Source organism: Diachasmimorpha longicaudata, chromosome 12 (assembly GCF_034640455.1).
Source record: "Diachasmimorpha longicaudata isolate KC_UGA_2023 chromosome 12, iyDiaLong2, whole genome shotgun sequence".
NCBI lineage: Eukaryota > Metazoa > Arthropoda > Insecta > Hymenoptera > Braconidae > Diachasmimorpha > Diachasmimorpha longicaudata.
In genome coordinates this window covers 3,122,521-3,144,354 of record NC_087236.1, presented here as the reverse complement: position 1 = coordinate 3,144,354, position 21,834 = coordinate 3,122,521, and the positions used below count along the sequence as shown (strand labels likewise).

Genomic DNA, 21,834 nt, shown 5'->3' with positions numbered 1-21,834 from the left:
TTTCATGATTTTCTTTATCGATCAGTTTTTTGCATAAAGCATATCACCGGAAAAATCGATTTATCTTCATTTCGATTTTTCGCTATAATTCATTTTATTGAGATTATTTCTATAGAAATTTCCAGGTAAAGATTTTTTTTGTAGCAGTTCTTTAGTGAAGAAAATTAAATTAAAAACTTGATAAATTTACGTGATTGGGTTTTCTGTATTACTGTTGTCAATCATTTTTTTATACTTATAGGATCCGCTAATTTCCCGTATAGATTTCATGATAGTGCAAATATTTCCTCATGTGGATACCGGTGATTAATAATATTTGAGTCGCGCATTCATTCAGACCATCGGGGAAGGTTTTAAAAAATTAAAGAAATGTCTGAACCGAAAAAAAATTTGGAAAATTCGAAAACCATCTGGACAAATACGTTAAAACTTTTCCAAGAAAACCTGGAAAAATTGCCATAGATGTTGTTTAGTAAATTTCTGATGTTCCGCAGAATTACAGAATTTTTCACTTGTTAGAATAATTAGAAAATTTTACAATTTTCCCATTTCCAAAAATTTTATGATATTTCAATATCATTCAGTTTGGTGGGATGATTTTATAGAAATTTTCGGGCACAATTTTTTAATTTTTTAAAATTGTAGTTTTCTTGTGATTATTTTTCCCACCCAAATTTCAGCCAATAGAATTGCACCATTTGTTGGTATTTTGTATAGCCTACCTCGAATATCAGCGATTATTTTTCCCATCCAAATCTTGGCCAATAGGATTGCACCATTCGACGTTATTTTGTATAGTTAACACGGTATTTCAGCGGATATTCTTGGAAATTTCACTGGAAATTTTGCATGTTGATATATATAAAAAAAAACAAATGTTGAAGTAACCCTCAATTGTATCTGACAGATTAAATGGCAATTCGTTGAAAATTATGTCTCATGGTGCAATTCTATCGGCCAAGATTTGGATGCAAAAAATAATCCCCCGAATACCACTCGAACTTCGAAATTATCTGATATTTCCCTCAAGGTTCCCTGCAAACAAATAAGCTCGTCAAGTTTTCCAGAAAAATCACTCGCGCTTCGCGCTCGTGATTTTTAAACTGGAAAACTTGACACGTTCATTTGTTTGCAACGAACCTATCGGGAAATATCCGATAATTTCGGAGCTCTTGTGGTATTACATGCGATAATTTTTTGATAATTTTGGTAAACAAACGACACCTAACCAAATAAACCTCTTTTCATGTCATGGCACAATTCTCTTGGCCGAAATTTGGATAGGAAAAATAATCCCCTGAATACCACTCGAGCTTCAAAATTATAGAATATTTCCCTCTAGGTTCCCTGCATACAAATGAAGTCGTCAAGTTTTTCAGGAAAAATCACTCGTGCTTCGCACTCGTGATTTTTTAGCCTGAAAAACTTGACTCCTTCATTTGTTTGCAACGAATCTATCGGGAAATATTCGATAATTTTGAACCACTTGTGGTATTATATGTGAAAAAAATTAAAGTGAAAACTTGACGCATTTAAATGCTATTGTTTTCTTTGCTAGGGCTATTTTCTTTATACTTATATAGTCTGCTAATTTTTCTTATAAATTCTCTGGTAGCGCAAATATTTCCTAATGTGACCACTGGTGCTTGAAAATATTTGAGTCACCACATTCACTCGGACTGTCAGGAAAGACTTCAAACGATTAAAGAAATATCTCGACCGAAACAAAAACTGGAAAATTCGCAAATCATCTACAAAACTATTTGAAACTCTTAAAACTTTTCCAATCAAACCCTGAAACACTACGACAGACCAGTAAATTTCTGATGTTCTAAATGTTCCGCAGAATTATAGAATTTTCTATTTGTCAGAATAATTAGGAAATTTTCTAAAAAGATGAAGAACTCAGAAAACTGTTTTCAGTTCAGAAAAATTTCGATTATGGGAAATGAAATAGTCAGAAACAGTCTGAACCTATTGAAATATTCTAGGTGTTCTGGCTCCGGATGGTCGTTGCAAGTCTTTCGATGCTGATGCCAACGGTTACACTAGAAGTGAAACCGTTAGTGTAGCATTCCTCCAAAAGTCCAAGGATGCAAGACGTATTTATGCAACGGTTATCCACGGAAAAACCAACTGCGACGGATTCAAAGAGCAGGGAATAACATTCCCATCAAGTGTTATGCAGAGTGCTCTTCTGAAAGAGTTCTACGAAGAATGCAGAGTCCTACCATCATCATTATCGTACATCGAAGCCCATGGGACTGGGACAAAAGTCGGAGATCCCGAAGAATTGAATGCTATTGAATCTGTCTTTTGTCAGGGGAGAAAAGAGCCCCTGATGATTGGCTCTGTGAAGTCGAACCTCGGACATGCTGAGCCTGCCAGTGGAATGGGTCAAATAGCTAAAGTAGTTATTGCCAATGAAACTGGTATGATTCCACCGAATCTACACTACAAACGTCCCCGGGAGGGTGTAAAGTCTCTGGCCGAAGGAAGGATAGTGGTCGTGTCTGATCCAACACCGTGGAAAGGTGGATACGTGGGAGTTAGCTCGTTTGGGTTTGGTGGTGCTAATGCTCATATTCTTCTCAAGTCTAATCCGAAGGAGAAGATCAATGGTGGAGCACCACAAGATGATCTTCCTAGACTTGTGGTTGCGTCTGGGAGGACTGAAGAGGCTGTTAATAGTATCTTGACAGATGTAAGTAATTTTCACGATTAAAAAGTCTAGAAATATCAGAGGGTGATGTCAAATTTTCATAATATCAGGAATTAGCAATTTTTTTCATAGGAAAAACCCGTACACTGCATGACTATTTACATTAAATATATTATATTGCTTATATCAGTTATAATATTTTTAATCTACAATTTTTGAAATCAAAAGCTTATGACAGAGTTTCAATAGGTTTTCAATAGGTTTAACTTATGACGTACCACTTTTCGTTATTCTCTGAAGACGATTCCAAATTTGTTAATGCACACAAGTTCACTGTATTTATACAGAGAAACGTACAAATTGAATTGATTTGCTCGAATTCTATTGACGCACACTGTGAGTTCTGTCGATACTTTAGTAATGTCGTACGAGGATTCACATTTGTTATTGAAGTTATTATCAAATTATGATTTCCCTTTAGCCTCTGACAGATCAATGACTTAATCCAAGGTTTCACTTTTTTCGTCTTTGAGGTTTTTTTTAATAATTTGTGTAATAAGAGCATTTAGAAAAGTTACTGAATGGTTGCATTCGATTTTTCTTGAACTTGCGATCAGTCGTTGGGCACTGCCTTGTAAATTTTTCAATCGCATAAATTGCCGAGAAAATCGAAGTCTACTAGCCTTTACAAAATATTTTCTCTGGAAAATTTCAATAGAAGACATTCCGTAGCAAAAGTAAATTGAGTTTGATGTTTCCATACAGCTTACTCCATTCACATATTTTTGTTAAAATTTCCTCGGTTCAAAGTTTTTAAATTTTTAAATTTAATTTTCCTGCGATAAGATAATAAAAAATCGGCAGTGATTCTACAGAAAATTCTACAGTTTTTTCATGGAAATTTTTCGCAGCTTTTTATCTCATAAGTTGATTCCATTACCAACTTTTATATAAATACTTAGTTGCAAAAGTTTAGAATTCGAGATCACTTATTCTATTGAAATATTTTCTACCAGATTTCCTCGAATCAAATTTTCCAACTTTATTTTTGTAATTGTTCCAATGAGGAAAAAAAGAAGAAAGACTTTGAAGTCATGTAGAAAAATTAAATTCCAGTGACCTTTTCTGGGCGAAGGTGAACTAAAACCGACACCTTATTACTGGTTTACTGTCAGTCAACGCAAAGAAACTACTGCTTCGAACGATAAATGATTTGATGATACAGAAAAAAATGCACTAACGGACATTATTTAATGATTGTCTGATTGAATCGATAGTTGATGGTCCCAAAACATCCCCCTATTCTCCTATTTAGCAGTATAATAAATTTAGTGAAAAGAATAGATCAATGAATACCCGAAAAATAAATTTTTCATCCCACACAAAGGTTTCTTTAATCATTAACGAATGGTCTATGATATTTGTGTTGCACACACAAGTAAAGAGTCTCACTTATCAGCCCATTAATTCGTTAATCGGCAAAGATCCCATCCAGCTATTTACGTATGTTGGAACACATAAAAATTAAAAACTTGAAAATAAAACCTTCATAGAATATTTTTCATTTGAATAGAAACGTTCATAAACTGATATGAAGTTCCTTAGAAGTCCCTCGTATTGTCCAGTGGATTCACGACATTTATCCATGAACTTTTTTCGTGTTCTAATTCATCCAAATGAATAAAGGTGGAAAGTCGTCCTGTAGACGTGGAATTCATTCGCCTGCTCCACGAGATTCATACCGAGGATATCTCAGGTCATCTTTACCGAGGCTACACCGTCCTGGGGACAACCAATTCCGAGAAGAAGATCCGAGACATCGAACATTATCCAGGAGCCAAGCGACCAATCTGGTTTGTTTTCTCAGGAATGGGTTCCCAGTGGGCAACTATGGGTTCATCCCTTCTTCGTCTCCCAGTTTTCGCAAATGCAATAAAGAAATGTGACGCAGTTTTGAAACCCCATGGAGTCGACATATACGATATTCTAACAAATCCCGATAAATCGACCTTCGACAACATCCTGCATTCCTTCGTTGGAATAGCTGCAGTGCAGATTGGTCTGGTCGATTTGCTGACAACATTGGGAATAGTCCCTGATGCAATAATTGGACACTCAGTTGGAGAATTGGGTTGTGCTTATGCCGACGGTTGCTTCACAGCCGAGCAAATGGTTCTCTCAGCATATTCCCGAGGTCTAGCATCGATCGAAACAGACACCATAAAAGGTTCAATGGCAGCCGTTGGTCTCGGTTATGAAGAAATCAAGGATCTCTGTCCATCTGACATCGAGGTAGCCTGCCACAATGGCCCCGAGAGTAGCACCATCAGCGGGCCAGCAGAATCCATGAAAGCATTTGTCGCTCACCTAACTGCAAATAAAATATTCGCACGTGAAGTACCATGCAGCAATATTGCTTATCATAGTAGATACATCGCCGCAGCTGGTCCAAAATTGCTTGCATACCTCCAAAAAGTCATTCCAGATCCCAAACCCAGGAGTTCCAAGTGGTTCAGTACATCTGTACCACGATCCCAGTGGGGCTCACCTCAGGCACGACTCTCTTCAGCTGAATATCACACGAACAATCTTCTATCTTCGGTTCTATTTGAAGAGACATCTGCACTGATTCCAAAGGACGCTGTAACTATTGAAATCGCACCCCATGGGCTTCTTCAAGCCATCCTGAAGAGATCACTTGATGCTGGTGTGACTAATATTGCTCTCACCCAACGTGGACATAAGGACAATGTTGAGGTTTTCCTTCAGGCGATTGGCAAAATTTATGATATTGGATTGCAGCCAGTTATCAGTAATTTGTATCCTGAGGTCAAGTTTCCGGTGTCCAGGGGGACACCCATGATATCCCCACTTGTTAAGTGGGAACATTCTGATGATTGGTATGTCACTTCGTACAGAATGCAGGAGAAAATTACCTCTGGAGAAAGAATTGTCGAGCTGACGCTTGCTGATGAAGATTATGAGTACATGGCGGGGCATGTTATTGATGGAAGGAATCTCCTGCCTGCCACTGGGTATTTAGCACTCATCTGGGAGACTGTTGGGATGATGAGGGGAGAGATGTATACTGAGGTGCCTGTTGTCTTCGAAGATGTCAAGTTTCTGAGGGCTACTACAGTCTCTAAGGAATCATTGGAACTCACGTTGATGATTCAGAAAGGTAAAAGATCTTTTAATACTGATAATACTCAATTTAACGTTCAAACTTCACGAAAAATACACCGACTTGATTCAGGTTCGATATGAAGTATTTTCGGGATGTTCTCTATAACTGGATAATCCGCTGTCGCACAAATTAAATATACGATTTTTGCTTTCGAATGAAACCCTTGTATTTGACCGATTTTTCGATTGTATAATTTCCATTGCGAATTATAGAGAATGTTATGAAACGCGAAAAAATGATGTTTTTTATATGATGTAGGCGTGTATGTGCTGGAAAATTGGCAATTTTGAAGATTAAATTTGAGAGAATTGTACAAAAATACGATAACATCTGTAGCTAACAATTTTTAACTTATGATAGGTATCATTAACTTTTACTTTGATGCGTCGTTTCAGCTCGATCGGCCCAGTAGTTCCTGGAATATATCAACTTTTGTAAATTTCATTTTTCCTCAATATCTGAAAAAAAAAACTACTGCAAGCATTTCAATTTTTTTCGAAGTACTCGTCTCAGTACATCCTATCTGTATCACTCGAAATATCTACATTTCTTTGGGTAAAATTTCGAAATATCACCGTTTTTAGTTTTTATCAGTAGGAATACTTCAAAAATAGTAAAGCTTCAAAAATATCTGATTAATTTTCAAGGTCGAGGGGTAGCTTGCTGGATTATTATTTTCCTTCCAATTTCCAGCAATTAAATGTGTCGCATTTCACGTCATGGTATGGTTTTTCACTGGTAGTTGTGGCTTCCAGTGTATATTTTCTGTCTGCACAAAATGCAGAGAATTGTTTCCAAATTGTGGCTTTTCTCTTCACCGTATTATTAGGAACATTTTTAAAATTTTTTGATCAATAATGTCCAAGGATTCTCTTTCAACTGTGCCCATGCCGAGGTAAAGTCTTTCAACTTGATTTTTTCTGATGACAGTTGTGGGGTTTGAAACTCGTACAAATTGTTTATCGGATATTTTGATGGCTTAGCAACAAACAGGGAAATATCCCAAAAATAATCCAAGTAAAACCGTTTTATTTGTACTAGGTGACGGGAAATGCCACCATTTGGTTGATTGAAATTGGGATGAAAAAAATAATCACATATAATACCACAAGTGGTTCAAAATTATCGAATATTTCCCGATAGATTCGTTGCAAACAAATGAAGGAGTCAAGTTTTTCAGGCTAAAAAATCACGAGTGCGAAGCACGAGTGATTTTTCCTGAAAAACTTGACGACTTCATTTGTATGCAGGGAACCTAGAGGGAAATATTCTATAATTTTGAAGCTCGAGTGGTATTCAGGGGATTATTTTTCCTATCCAAATTTCGGCCAAGAGAATTGTGCCATGACATGAAAAGAGGTTTATTTGGTTAAGTGTCGTTTGTTTACCAAAATATTCAAAAAATTATCGCATATAATACCACAAGAGCTCCGAAATTATCGGATATTTCCCGATAGATTCGTTGCAAACAAATGAACGTGTCAAGTTTTCCAGTTTAAAAATCACGAGCGCGAAGCGCGAGTGATTTTTCTGGAAAACTTGACGAGCTTATTTGTTTGTAGGGAACCTTGAGGGAAATATCAGATAATTTCGAAGTTCGAGTGGTATTCGGGGGATTATTTTTTCCATCCAAATGTTGGCCGATAGAATTGCACCATGAGACATAATTTTCAACGAATTGCCATTTAATCTGTCAGATACAATTGAGGGTTACTTCAACATTTGTTTTTTTTATATATATCAACATGCAAAATTTCCAGTGAAATTTCCAAGAATTTCCGCTGAAATACCGTGTTGACTATATAAAATAACGTCGAATGGTGCAATCCTATTGGCCAATATTTGGATGGGAAAAATAATCGCTGATATTCGAGGTAGGCTATACAAAATATCAACAAATGGTGCAATTCTATTGGCTGAAATTTGGGTGGGAAAAATAATCATCATAAATTAACAACAAATAGAAATAGTTATTGGATTATGGATAGGGATTTATTAAATAATATCAAACGATTTAGCTATAAATTTTAACTCTTTATTATCGCACGCAGAAGGTATATCTTTCTTCTATGATGTCTCTAGAGGAACTACCCCTTAGTGACCAAAGTTTTCAGACTCTGGACCCATTCAACAAGAGGCTCTTGTTCTCTCATTTCTTTCCTTTCCTTCTTTGTTTCTGTTTATTAAAACGATTCTAAACATTTCGTTACTTTTCTGCGAAAAAAACTATAAAATACTGACATGGACTAAACAGAGCTATAGACAGACGGTTAACTTTTGTCCACACATACCATACACTCTCAATAATAGCTAGCTGAAATTTTTTACACTTATAGCTGCTATTTTGGATAGCTACCATCGGCCGAATGATGGTCTCATGAACCACTCAACAGATTCCAATTTCTTTTCCAAATACTCGCCTCAGTGGGCACTATATAATGTTATAAAAATATATGCACCCGTTCGTGCAAAAATCGCAAGATATTACCATTTTTCCGGTTTTTTTTTTACTATTCTCAGTAGTCTATGCTTAATAAATTAATAAAAAATTGATAGAGCAAGTTGCTATTCAGTATGGCCATTACTTTTATGATATAAAAGCATCACACATACGGTGGGCGCAATCCGTCGGGTGGTTTGTTACAAAATTTATTGTTTCGTTGAAGTTCATGTTACTAATAGGTTCAATATATCTTTCTAAACCCACAGGAAAACGTCAGCACGACAATCAACTCACATTGCGAATATCTATCTGTTGATTGTTGAAATCGAATTGGTGCAGATTCATTTGGAAGCATACGACCAATAGAGTGATAGAAACCAAGGAAAAAAATGATAACAAGTCGAGTATCAGTGAAGTCACTTTCATCGAATAGCATTGGTCGCCTGTTTGTTTTTACCTTTCAGATCATTTTACATCGTTCCTTGCTTCAAAATACGATATCAATTTTTTTCGAAATTTCGCTGAGCCCTTGCTGCAGTTTAAATTTCAAAACCGAAAATGGGGCGACGCACAGCTCATAACGCCATCAACCAACTTTTTAAACTGGCAATTATCAGCGATTCATAATGAATTCATGTTTTTTCAAGGAACTGGAAGATTTGAAGTAGTTGAAGGAGGAGCAGCAGTTGTCACGGGGTTCGTTCACCACGCCCCAAACCCTCAGCAAGAACAAATAATTTTTCCTCGTTTAAGTGATGATGTGGAGGAAGACATGCAGAAGAAAGACATTTACAAAGAGCTCAAACTCCGGGGTTATCAGTACTCTGGATTGTTCAAGGGCATCAAGAGTGCCAGTGTTGATGGATTGAAAGGAACACTCGCCTGGGCGAATAATTGGGTGGCATTCATGGATAACATGCTGCAAATGAAGATTCTAGGATTGGACACGCGTAATCTTCTCGTACCTACTGCCATTCAAAAGCTTACCATTGATACTAAGACACATCTGCAGCAGATTCGTGATATGCCGGATGATGAGAAAGGTAATGCACTATTTATCCAATTATCAAGTTCACTTTTTTTGTGAACAGTCTTTGCAAACTATTTGCTTGTCATTCTGTTGAAGAATCGCAAACATTTTGCGCATAAATAAGAACACAACAACTATATTGTTATCTTTATTGATACGTATTCTGAGACAAACAATTATTTTTGTCAAATATTCATTTACTTGACAAAGAAGTATTTATTTCTTAGAATTATATTTCTTGAATTCAGTCATTCCTAAAGGAGCTTAATTAACTTTCAAGAATGACGACCTTATTGCTCTCGAGTGTGACTATGTTGCACAGAATTTTCAATGAAATCTGTTAATGAATTTTCATTTTTCGAAATTTCTGATTGTCTGAACGGACGAATTGAGAGGATTGTTTTAATGCTCATAATTATTGAAGTCGCTTACACAAGGTTATTACTAACGTAATCATGTTCTCGACTAATCTAATTAACATAATTCAAACCTAGTGACTATTGCTAGTGTAATGGCTTCACTGAAGAAATACAATATTGCAAAAAATAAATACTTCTCTGAAGTAAATGAGTATTTGGCAAAATCTAGCTTTTTTCTCAGAGTATACTCTTTCGGGTTTTTACATTTTATTCTCTCGTCGACCCCCCCCCCCCCTCACCAATATTCGAATTACGCCAAGGACCGAAGGGAAAACCTCCTGGGAAAAACCTTGTCCAGCTATAGGCGTCTGTTTTGCGAGACTTCCGCTGGAAAATGGATCGAGAAATTAAAAAAAGGCTAAGAATTATGCTGCCGGGATTCCAATTCAGGATCTTCCGCACAGTGACCGGATAAGTCACCACGTAATTTACCATCAGATTAAAAATTTCAATTCGATTATCTCGTAGGGTGAGATGATTATTCTGGGGAAAAAAATTATGAATTTTTTGAATTATGAAAAATTATGAATTATGAATTATGAATGGGAATTAAAATGAAGGCCGTGGGTAAAGTCATTATTGAGGGCATAAGAACTAGTTTTTGTTTAAATAAACATTTCACCTGGAATATAACTCTACCCTCATGGGTATTTTACCGAATTTGCCAAATAATTGCATTAGTAAAATTGGAAAAAATTAATCCATATTTAATATCGTCTAAATTACATTTGAGGAAGTAGTGATACTTTTTCAAACATTTTTTTCTTGTAAACAAATAATAGAACCTGTCTCTAACGGTGGATCATATTTTACGGTGTGTCAAAAAATATTTTGATTTTCTTCTGTCTAATGGGCAAAAATTCAACTTTTAATTCAACTTTGCCTGGAATGGAAATGTTGTTTCTCCCATAACATACCGTGTTAAGTTCTTATTTTTCAACTTTTTTTAAACAGAAATGATAATTAAATTGAGGAAAAAATTACGATTCCAGAGATAACCCACTTTAACCCACCCGGTCATTGTCGTTGGTTACAAAGAGCTAGATATAAATATATGAACGTAAATAATATATAAACCTCATCTAGGGATTATTAAATCTGGACGATTTGGATTCTCGAGAATCATTGGGACCCAATTGTAGGATCAATATCAAAAGAAAGGATAAATGACTAGTTTATTTTACGAAGGTTACAGAATATTATAAAGTCAAACACAGTAAAAATTATCTTAGGAGGATGAGAAGAGTATCCTCACGCGTCCGCGGTCAAATCACAACTTAAACTAAATCTCATTCCGCAGCTCACACCCGAAAAAGCACTGTCTTCTGTCCCTTTCTTTTATTACGCGTTTTCTTCCCTGAGTCCTTCAACAATGCAGGGTCTGTTCCATGAGTAACCCCACATGGCCGGACAACACTCACCATTATCCTAGAAAAAATCCTTAGAACTCGAAACATAACTATAACATAACTATAACAAACCTGTCATACTCGACACACACGTCTCCTTTTCCTTGCATTCCTTATATTAAAACAAAACACAAATTACCTTAAAATCTTAACGTCTAAACAAATCTTAACGTCCACTAGAGTTAAAACAACAAAGAACTCACTCATTCATTCGTCATCAATTTCACACATTCCACACAATTATTGAGAACATTTTATTTCTCAAAATTTTTCCACAAATGTCTCTTAAATATTGGGATAAACAGAAATGATAATTTTAATCGTAAACATTTTTTTAAGTGCAAGAATTGAGATGACAAAAGCTATACCACATGTCTGTGTCTCGACAAAAGGAGACCTAAACATTAAAAATATCTTTAGTATATGAGAAGCGGTTCTTTAACAGATTGTTGCTGATGTATTATCATTTTTCATGTTTTAACAAATTTCTGAGAATCGATTGATCATATTCACACAAAATAATTTACGATTCTAAAGGTTCATTATTACTCGCACTCACGAAGTTTCATAATTATGAAAGCATTTCCCTAGTTTCCCAATAAAATTTTCCAAAAATTCACTAAATTTTACAAAAAATTGAAAAAAACAGACTTACGATGATAAAAAATTTTGAGTTATTGAGTAATGAGAAGATGTCGGCCATAACTCTTTGACGGCGGGCTTCAATGGGGAGGAGAGGGTCCTAATAGGCAGCGGAGTATTTGTGAAATTCGTTTTTTATCCCAAATCGTGTACGTCACAGAAATTTTTGTAATAAAAAGGGAAATCAGTGAAACCGATCGTTTTCCCCTTTTCCAGCAATGGAGACACATTTCTGAGACAAGATCGCGTGCGCCACAAAAATATTCTCCAAAGTCGGATTCACCTAATTTCAAAGAGTTCAAATCATCTAGCTTTCATATTCTCTAGTTGAGGTGCGTACGACCTTTTTCCACTTTGTGGCCCAAAAAAATTCAAAAATGATTATTACGATCTTTTCACCACGCAGTAGACGACATGTTATCAGACAAGATGAAAATTATAAACTCCAAACCTTTAATAAATCTGTGATTATCATCCTCCGTACAGAGTTCAAAGTGTACACTAGCACTGAGCACAACGTAATTCATTCCGGTGGAGTCCAAATCCGAGGCTTGAAAGCAAGTAGCATTGCTCGACGAAAACCAGCAGGTGAACCAGTCCTAGAAACCTACAAATTTGTAGCCCACCGAGATTGGGCGGAGATATCCATGAAGGACGCAGTTCACCTGGCCACTCATCTCTCCATTGAGAATCACCAAGGAATCAAACTAAAGACTCTAGAGTTCCTCCAAGCGGGTGAAAAATATTCCGTCGGCGATCTCCTGTCTCCTATTCTCGCAGACATCCTAGCAGATCTCCCAATGATTCAGGCAGATGTGAGCATCGTCACCCCTGAAAATCCCTATGGAGAAGATGAACTCCCCGAGAACATCAGCATTACCGAAGTTAAGAAATTAAATGCTGAAACCAATGCTATGATCCTGGCCGGTAGAAATCTTCTAGCACCTGAAAAACGATCAGCCCTTACCGATCTTCTAGCATGTCTGAAAGACGGTGCCTTCGTCATTACTCTAGAATCTTCAGCTCCAGACGATATCAATTTCTCCTTGGCGAGTCACCAACTTAATATTATTCTGGAGAAACTCGTCAACAACACAAAATTCTTCCTTCTCAGGAAGATTGAAAGAATACCAAAGAATACGATCATAATCCAGGTACGTGTAATCAATTGCATCAGAGTACGTATCGAAAAATTGAATAGAAAATCTCATCCAATTTGCTAGGAAAGTCTATTAACATATTACTCGATGGGAAAAATCAATCGTGAGGTTTTTGTTACATTATAATTAAGAAATTTATACCCAAGTATGTTTATAAAATAAATTCAAAGAATAGATTCATCCAGAAAAATCAAAGTCTATTGAATTTTTATTACAAATATTTGACAGAATGGACGCAAAACGTCAAGCAAAGTTTGATAGAATTCTAATGCCATTTTCTGTTGAATGTACCAGGTTTTTCTGTCGATTTTTTTTATTCATGAATGCTCAAGCTTATTTTAAACCTTTTCATTTTAACAATCTTCCTGTTTAGAATATTTCAGTTAATCAAAACGTTTGAACCAATAATTCAATTCACTTAAATTAATTACAACTTATTATTATTTGTCGTCTTTATTCGATTGCTAGTTTATAATTTTTTTCACTCTAACAATGGTACTTTTTTAATCATGAATAGTTTGTATTTAAGTAGTAAACTGATGCCAGTGTGCAATTTTAGTAAAATTAAAAGGACTGATACGCAGTGTCGTGCAACTCCTTAACAAAAATATTCTCTCGAAATTCAGAGGAATGATTTGCGAATGCCAAGTTCTTCCTGTCTCTGAGTTAAATTGGGGTGGGCCTTAAAAACTATCGGAATCTACTGCGGAAGGGAGTAGGATTTTCCCATTCAGGGAAGGACAAATGTCCATAATATGTTCAATAAGTTAAGATGTTCCCTTCCCTTGAAAATTCTTGGCTTAATCCTGCGGGAAAGTGCAAATTGTAAATTCGCTGAGGATATTTTAGAACGTTGGGAGAAATCTCCTTGTGCTTTTGTGCTGGGAGAAGAGAAATTGCAAAAATAAATGCAAAAAACATGATGTGTAGTCAATTTAGAAACAGAAAGTTTATTATAAACTACTTTCATTATGTTTTTCAACCTTAATCATGATAAAATCATCAAAATTCATTAATTTCCCAGGTAAACAACAACGAATTTAGCTGGGTGAATAGCCTGAAAGCAGCTCTCAAAGCTGAAGTGGAGCACGAGACCTCTGGTTCCAGCAGAGTGTTCCTCATAAGCGACGGAACCTTTGAAAACGGCCTCCTGGGGCTCGTCAATTGCCTTCGAAAGGAGCCTGGTGGTGAAATTATCCGTGGAGTTCTTCTCCAAGACCCCAAATCCCCCGAATTCTCCATCCAAAATCCCCTCTACGCCGATCACATCAAACTGGACCTAGTGATCAACGTTTTGCGATCAAAAAATACTTGGGGATCCTACAGACATCATCATCTGCCTGCACAACAACCTCGACTAGTCCACCATGCTTGGGCGAATCAGCTGGTCAAGGGTGACCTCGGCTCCTTCGCCTGGATGGAGGGTCCCATAATTGCTGGCTATAAAAATCCAGAGCTCGTAAGTGTTGTCTACTCATCATTGAACTTCAGAGATATCATGATGGCTACAGGCAAACTATCGACTGACATTGCTGATAAGACTCGAGCATCATCGGAGTGTGTTCTTGGGTTTGAATTTGCTGGAATAACTCAAGACGGTCGCAGGGTGATGGGTCTGTTGAACACTCATCGAGCAATAACAAATTATTTAGTTAATGATCCAACACTTACCTGGGAGGTTCCTCAATGCTGGACATTGTCAGAGGCTGCAACGATTCCTTGTGTCTATGCCACTTGCTATTACGCTTTTTACACAACCGGAGGGATCAACAAGGACATGAAAGTGTTGATTCACGCTGGGTCTGGTGGAGTTGGACAAGCGGCTATCACTCATGCTCTTTGGGTGGGCTGTGAGATATTTACCACTGTCGGAACTGCAGAAAAAAGGGCATTCATTAGGAAGACTTTCCCACAGATTCCGGATGATCATATTGGCAATTCCAGGGACACTAGCTTCGAGCAAATGGTGATGGAGCATACAGATGGACAAGGAGTGGATATTGTCTTGAATTCACTGGCTGATGATAAGCTTCAGGCATCACTCAGGTGCCTGGCTGATGGGGGTCGGTTCTTGGAGATTGGAAAATTCGATATGGTTAATGATAGTCCACTGGGAATGGCTGTTTTCCTCAAAGAAATTAGCTTCCATGGGGTGTTACTTGATAGACTTTTCAATGCACCACCGGAGAAAAAGATGGAAGTCAATAGAATGATGCAGGCTGGCCTGAATACCGGAGCTATTAAACCTCTGAATATGACCATTTTCGAAAGGGACCAGATCGAACCTGCTTTCAGATACATGGCCGCTGGAAAACATATCGGAAAGGTAAGGGCTGACTGGCGGAGAGAAATAATTGAATTATTACCTAGTGGCGTAATTTTCATAATTATTCGGAGGTTTAGTACAAAATGAATTCAATTTAGTTCAGTCAAAAAAAAAAACAATTTTTGTCACTGCTGCTACGTTCAGCCCATGTCAAGAAATAGTACAGTTTGCCACTCGCTGAACGTAAGATCACTAACAAAAAGTATAGTTCGGATACAAGGGCGACGGGGTATTTTAATTCGTGTGATTGACAGTCAACTTTCCACTCGTTACCACCCCATCGCACTGGCATCGAAATATGCTATTTCTTTATGCAATTGAATCAACTGAGATATTTATTAACTTGTCAGTAATTGAAGATTCCTTTTTTGCTCGATATTCTTGCTGTCAACAAAAATGTAGAACTAAGGACATTTTGTCAGGTAATTTATGCGGAAAAATCCAATTCTATCGATTTGTGCTATAAAGTATTTTCTATTCAATGCAATTGGCTAAAAATTAAGAAAAATTCCAATAGAAACCCAATAGAATTCTTTGGCCTGATTGCTCGAGTATTCAATGAAAATTTTTTGTATGTAAAAGTTTAGATCCAACATGTTCTTCCTTTGATAACTCGGTCCCCTCGGAGTGACTCGGAATTCCCCTTGATAACTGGGTCTAATACTCGACATGATCGTGACGATATTTTGATAAAACATGCTGCAATCGAGTGATTTTGAGAAAAAAAAATAACATACGATTGTAATTCTGGGCAAATCATTCTATGAGCAAGAAATTAAATTCTTTTGATTGTTCTCATGCAATATGTTGACGTATTTTGTTTTTATAAGCAGCCGGAACTATATGTAAGTTAGTAGCATAATGATGTTTTGGTTGGTAGTTTGTTAGAAAATCCTACTAGAAATTTAACTACATTTTTTCATTAAAATACTGGGTTTTTTCGTGAAATTATTTCCTACGCGAGTCCATTATTAAAAAATGATCGCATCCCATGAATTTCTTTATTTTTCGCTTGAGCTCATTTCAACTTTATTATTGACCCCAAATTTTTACGTTTTTCGACTATAGTATTTTCAGTTTGTATTGCAGGATCCGAGTGAAAAAAAAATAGGACATTTATGTCGCTCCATGCTTATGGAACAAATTCTTTGGGAATATTTACATGAAGAAATAACAATCTATTGACTCTTTCCATGCAGTTATGGATTAGATCATTGATTGCTCTAATCCTGGATGATCTTACGTTAATGCGAATCGTTCCGGACTAATCACAAAGATGTTTAATCTTTTCTTCTTCTTGGGCTATCATAACCCGACCGGCTAGGTAGTTCGGTGACCTCATTAATGTTTACTTACATGGGAGGGGTGTCTCGTGACGGGTGGGAAAGAGGTAGTGAAATGAATACTCGCAGATGATTACAAAAATGTATAATTAGGATAGGTCTTTAAAGACACACTCTTTAGGCAAGTGGGTTGGTATAACGCGTTATGAAAATCGATCACGAATTGGGTATTAGACTCAGGGATTCGCCTTTGTCTTCTCTCGTTCGAACTCTGACTCTCTTGAAGTCTATAGAAACTGTCCAAGCTTTTCAAGTCGAAATTCGCTGAGCTGAGCAGTCTCACAGTTTTCTACACTTATATTGTCTTGTATCATATTGATACAAGATTTACGCAGTCAAACAATTAATTGTCTTTTCGTGTTGCAAAGATATGAAACCGGTTAATATGATATTCAAGCGCATGCTGAGAGTGTTCAATATTCAGACGTTGGGCACTGCTTACCACGGTCTCTACAAGATATCGTGTGACCATTGTCTGGATGACAGACAAGAGAGATTGAATTCCTCGATTCGATCATTCATTATTGTCTTCTTATATCCATTGATAAAAAACGATGTATTGGTAAATCCCAATACTTTGTACTTTCCAAGCAAATATTTCACAGAATCTCCAGAAAACTAAAGAAAAATTTCAAGCAGAATTTTCTGCTGCTGTAAGAGAATCATAATAAAGTTTTTAGAGAATTTTAATAGATAAAATTTTCTACTCAAAAAAACAAAAATAATTTTGTTAAAAAAACCAAGTAACTATTTTGTGAAGATAGCGTTTGTTGAGTGAATACGAAATTCCTTAGACTTGGTTAATGGTGAAAACTTTTAAAATAACTGAAATAGGAAACAACATCAACTTTGTCTTTGTGAAATATCGGGTGCCCAGATAATTCTTAGATACCCCTAGATAATAAACTACCAAACCCCCTTCCGGGCACTGCCAGCGTCGAAAAGCAAATCTCACAGATTCAATGGGCAGAATGCAATGAACATCCCCTAAAAATCGGAACGGCCGAATTACAAATGGCTATATTTTGTTAAATATTCATGGTAGATGTAAAATATTTAGATAAAAGAGTATAGGGGATCTATATGATAAAAGTGGTATCACTTTTGGTTTATTGAGTTCCATTTTCATTTCTGTTTGAGGCTTTCCATCAGGGAGTAGTGGTGACGAGGGGCTATTCATTCGTAAAATCACTGTGTCACTTCGGGCTGAAATCATGTTTGAAATCACATGAAATCTCATGAAATCAGTCGAAGTTAATTGCAATCAGAGAAATTCTGGGATTTCATCGATTTCAGGTGACTGCAAATGAAATCACATGAAATCAGTGAATTATAAAACTTGTTTATTAGGATTGGTGTTGATTTTGTTTATTTGGATGGGAGAACAATAAAATCTCGAGAGTTCTCAGGATCATATGCTCGTGTACAGGGTAATGTTAAAGAAATAGGTGTACTGTGTACCTGGTATATTTTAAAGAAACAAAGATTTTTTAAATGCAGCCAATGACTACTCATGGCTATATAAATATTAGTCAATACCGTCAAACAATTTCCTCTCCAGTCATTTTCAAAGATGGTCTCCGAGTTGATGAGAAAATATATAAAGACGTTGTCAAATATTTTTAATTCTAAATTGTTTGTCCTTTACTGAGACGTGAAGATTTTATTTCATTTAGTTTAATTCAGTTCAGTATGTCAGAGATATACTTTATTTTACTATGTCGAATAAATGATTTATTGAAAAAGATTGCCATATTTCTCCTTGTATTTGTCATTACATGACTTGGATATAACTGCTGCTAGTGCTAGTATTTTATCCGGAGATCTAATTGAATCCAACTTATCTCCTCTACCAGCCCTCACCGCCCTTGCTGCCCCATTCGCATTAAAGACTTGAAATCATATGGAATCATTTGAAATCGTGAAATCGTGAAATCACCGGAAAAAAATCCCTGGCAATCACATGAAATCGACGATTTCAAGAAATCATCTCGAAATCAGATGAAATCAGCAATCACTGTGTCGTCTAATTTTTGAATGAATAGCCCCTCGAGTGGTGCGGTAGTTACTTCGTGTATGCATAGGCGAGAGCCCTCGACCTGGTGAGGGAGGAAGTGAGACAATGTGCGATTTTCAAAATAGTTACTTGGCCGATATGCTGCCGCGTATCTCGATCAAATTCACCGTTTTCAACTGATTTTTCGGCAACTGTAACCCGATTGTTTTTGGTAATTACAGGTAATTCTCAAAATTCAAGATGAAAATAATTTGAACCATCCTATGCCAGCCCTCCCCGTCTACCAGTGCATCAAAGATCGTTCCTATGTAATCCTCGGAGGACTTGGAGGTTTCGGTTTGGAGTTGGCTGATTGGTTGGTTCTTCGTGGCGCCAGAAATTTGATTCTCACATCTCGGACAGGAGTCAAAGATGGCTATCAACGAATGAGAATAAAGCTGTGGCAAAGTTATGGTGTAAAAATCACTATAATCGCCGGAGAAGACGCATCAAATCCAAAAGACTGCGAGAAGATTCTCTCTATAGCATCGAAACAAGCTCCGGTAGATGGAATTTTCAACCTCGCAGTTGTCCTCAAGGATGGCCTTTGGGAAAATCAAACACCAGAGACGTTTGAGGAGTCCTTCAAAGCTAAAGCTTGGACAACAAGATGTCTTGACAAACTTTCTAGACGATTATGTCCAAAACTTCGACATTTCGTTGTTTTTTCGTCAGTTTCTTGTGGGCGTGGTAATATAGGACAAACAAACTATGGAATGTCCAATTCAGTTATGGAGAGAATTTGCGAGAGACGAGCGGCTGAGGGTTTTCCAGCACTTGCTATCCAGTGGGGCACTGTTGGAGACGTAGGTCTTGTCGCAGATATGCAGGATAACGATAAAGAGATTGTGATTGGTGGCACCCTTCAGCAGAGAATAACATCCTGTCTTCATGAACTCGATGGCTTCCTCAATCAAACTTCTCCAATTGTTGCAAGTATGGTTGTGGCTGAAAAAAGAGCTGGTGGCTCTGGCTCCCTCAATATCGTCGGCACTGTACTTAATATCATGGGTCTTAAAGACTTGAAGTCAGTTGGTGTACATACATCATTAGCTGAGCTTGGTATGGACTCCATGATGGCTGTGGAAATCAGACAAACTTTGGAGCGTGAATTTGAGGTATTCCTAACTGCGCAAGATATTCGCGGACTAAATTTTGCCAAGTTGATTGAAATGAATTCAAAGAATCTGGAACTGAAGAAGAAAACTATGAAGGGGATGGGAGGCGAGGTACCTATGGGTATTAAATTGCTTGTTAGACTGTTGGGTGGGGAAGCACCGATGGAGGAATTATGCGTGCAGTTATGTACAAAAGAGGAGAGTGGAAGGCAGGAGGTGTTCATGATTCCAGGTATTGAAGGGTGTGGTGCTATATTTTCGAATCTTGCCAGCAACATCAGAGCGCCAGCTAGTAGTTTGCAGCTGAATAATATGAATACAGAATACCAGTCTATTCCGGAAATGGCTGATCAATTGTTACCAGTAAGTATTCTCGTGCTTTTGGTGCTTCGTATATGCTTAGAGTACGACAACGAATGAAAAATCGGAAGAAACTTGGGAAATTCATATTAGTATTTAGATGTTTTGGGGTATTATTTTGTTTCTTGACTCGTACTGAAAATCTTCTTATTGAAACTAACAGATGGATTTTATCTCGTAGTGCAATTCTTTCGGCGGAAATTGCGATGGAAAAACTCTCTTCAGAGCAATATTCGAAGTTATATAGATTCCCTACTTACAAACGAATTCGAATTTTCTTTCAGGAAAAACCTGACAAACTTTATGCATTTGTTTGGATGCAAAAACTCTATCACGAAATACAGGATAATTTGAAAGTTGTGGTTATTTCGTATTTTTCTCAACAATTTATCATCATGAAATATGTTTCAGTACGTTTTGGAAAGGAATCAAGGAAGGAGAAACTTCCTCCTCGTTGGATATTCATACGGATCACTCGTTGCAATCGAATTAGCAAGAAGATTAGAAGCTGAAGCTTACACTGGAAAATTAATTCTCATTGATGGCTCTCCACTATTCATGAAAGCCATCAAAGATCAACAATTAGCATCGGAGAATAATGATGAGCTCCAAACGAATATTCTCGTTGGTATAGCAGATATTGCTGCGCCTGATGACAGCGGAACTCTGCTGGTAGAACTCAACAAGTGCAAAACTTGGGAGCAGAAGTTGGATCTGTTCATGGAACGTGTACAAGCTGATGCTTTGGGAATTTCCATTGAACAACGAAAAAACATTTGCACTTGTATTTATAATCGTCTACTCGCCCTTGCGAACTATGATCATTCTAGTCTTCCACCACTCAGAACTCCAATAACTCTTTTGAAACCGATGATTGAGACTTTGAAGAATTTACCTCCAGATTATGATCTCAGCAAGGTATACTTATTGATTTTCTTCAAATTTCAGTATCGATTTCTGCTATATTTGTTTTTATTTATGTTTTTTAGATAACAAGGGATAAGGTGGAGTGTCATGTGCTTGATGGAAACCATGTTACAATACTCGATAATCCAAAAGTAGTATGTGCGATAAATGGAGAGCCACTCGAAGATGCCGCAGCGTTCAAAGCTAGTATCATGGAAGATGGGAAAATCCTTGCGCCTATCTACGATGAAAATCGTGCCAAATCAGCTAGTTAAGAAGAAAAAAAAAGTTTTATTTACTAATTCATACTTCATGAACTTCCTTATTTCCCTGGTTTTAGCGCCAGTGAACATTGTTTCTCGTTTTCAAGTACGTTGCAAGTTGTTTGCACATTTTCGAATAGATCATTCATTCATGCCTTCCGTTCATAAATTAATAAATTGGAAACTAGTATAAGTGTCAACGATTTATTTCTTGTTTTGATTGCCAATGAAAATGCGAAAATAAAGAAATAAATGTGACCAATACTACAATGAGTACATTTTTCAATTCTTCAGGATGTAGTCTGTTTTTGAATTAATATTGACTGCACGATGTTCTGCATTTTTCATGCAGTTAATAACCCGGTCTTCTTGACGACCAGATGACTGACTGTGAGAAGCACGTGTCGTCAGTTCTGGACTAACCAACTGTGAATAATCATCTTCTTATTAAGATTTTCTTTTCCTACTCGTTCGCCAGTATACACTGAGAATTATTAATCTTATCCAGTG

At 36.9% G+C, this 21,834-nt stretch overlaps 1 protein-coding gene across 1 annotated transcript in view; it reads left to right on the top strand.

Moving 5' to 3' along the window:
- The window catches only part of LOC135168173 (fatty acid synthase-like), a 36,243-nt gene extending 14,655 nt beyond the window's left edge, over nt 1–21,588 (top strand). Inside the window, exons 6-13 of the mRNA XM_064132114.1 lie at nt 1,992–2,704; nt 4,349–5,843; nt 8,940–9,335; nt 12,279–12,946; nt 13,977–15,278; nt 18,860–20,158; nt 20,567–21,073; nt 21,145–21,588. Coding sequence (XP_063988184.1) covers nt 1,992–2,704; nt 4,349–5,843; nt 8,940–9,335; nt 12,279–12,946; nt 13,977–15,278; nt 18,860–20,158; nt 20,567–21,073; nt 21,145–21,336 — 6,572 coding nt within the window. The 3' untranslated portion in view covers nt 21,337–21,588. The remainder of the gene's footprint in view (nt 1–1,991; nt 2,705–4,348; nt 5,844–8,939; nt 9,336–12,278; nt 12,947–13,976; nt 15,279–18,859; nt 20,159–20,566; nt 21,074–21,144) is intronic.
- The last annotated feature ends 246 nt before the right edge of the window (nt 21,589–21,834 follow it).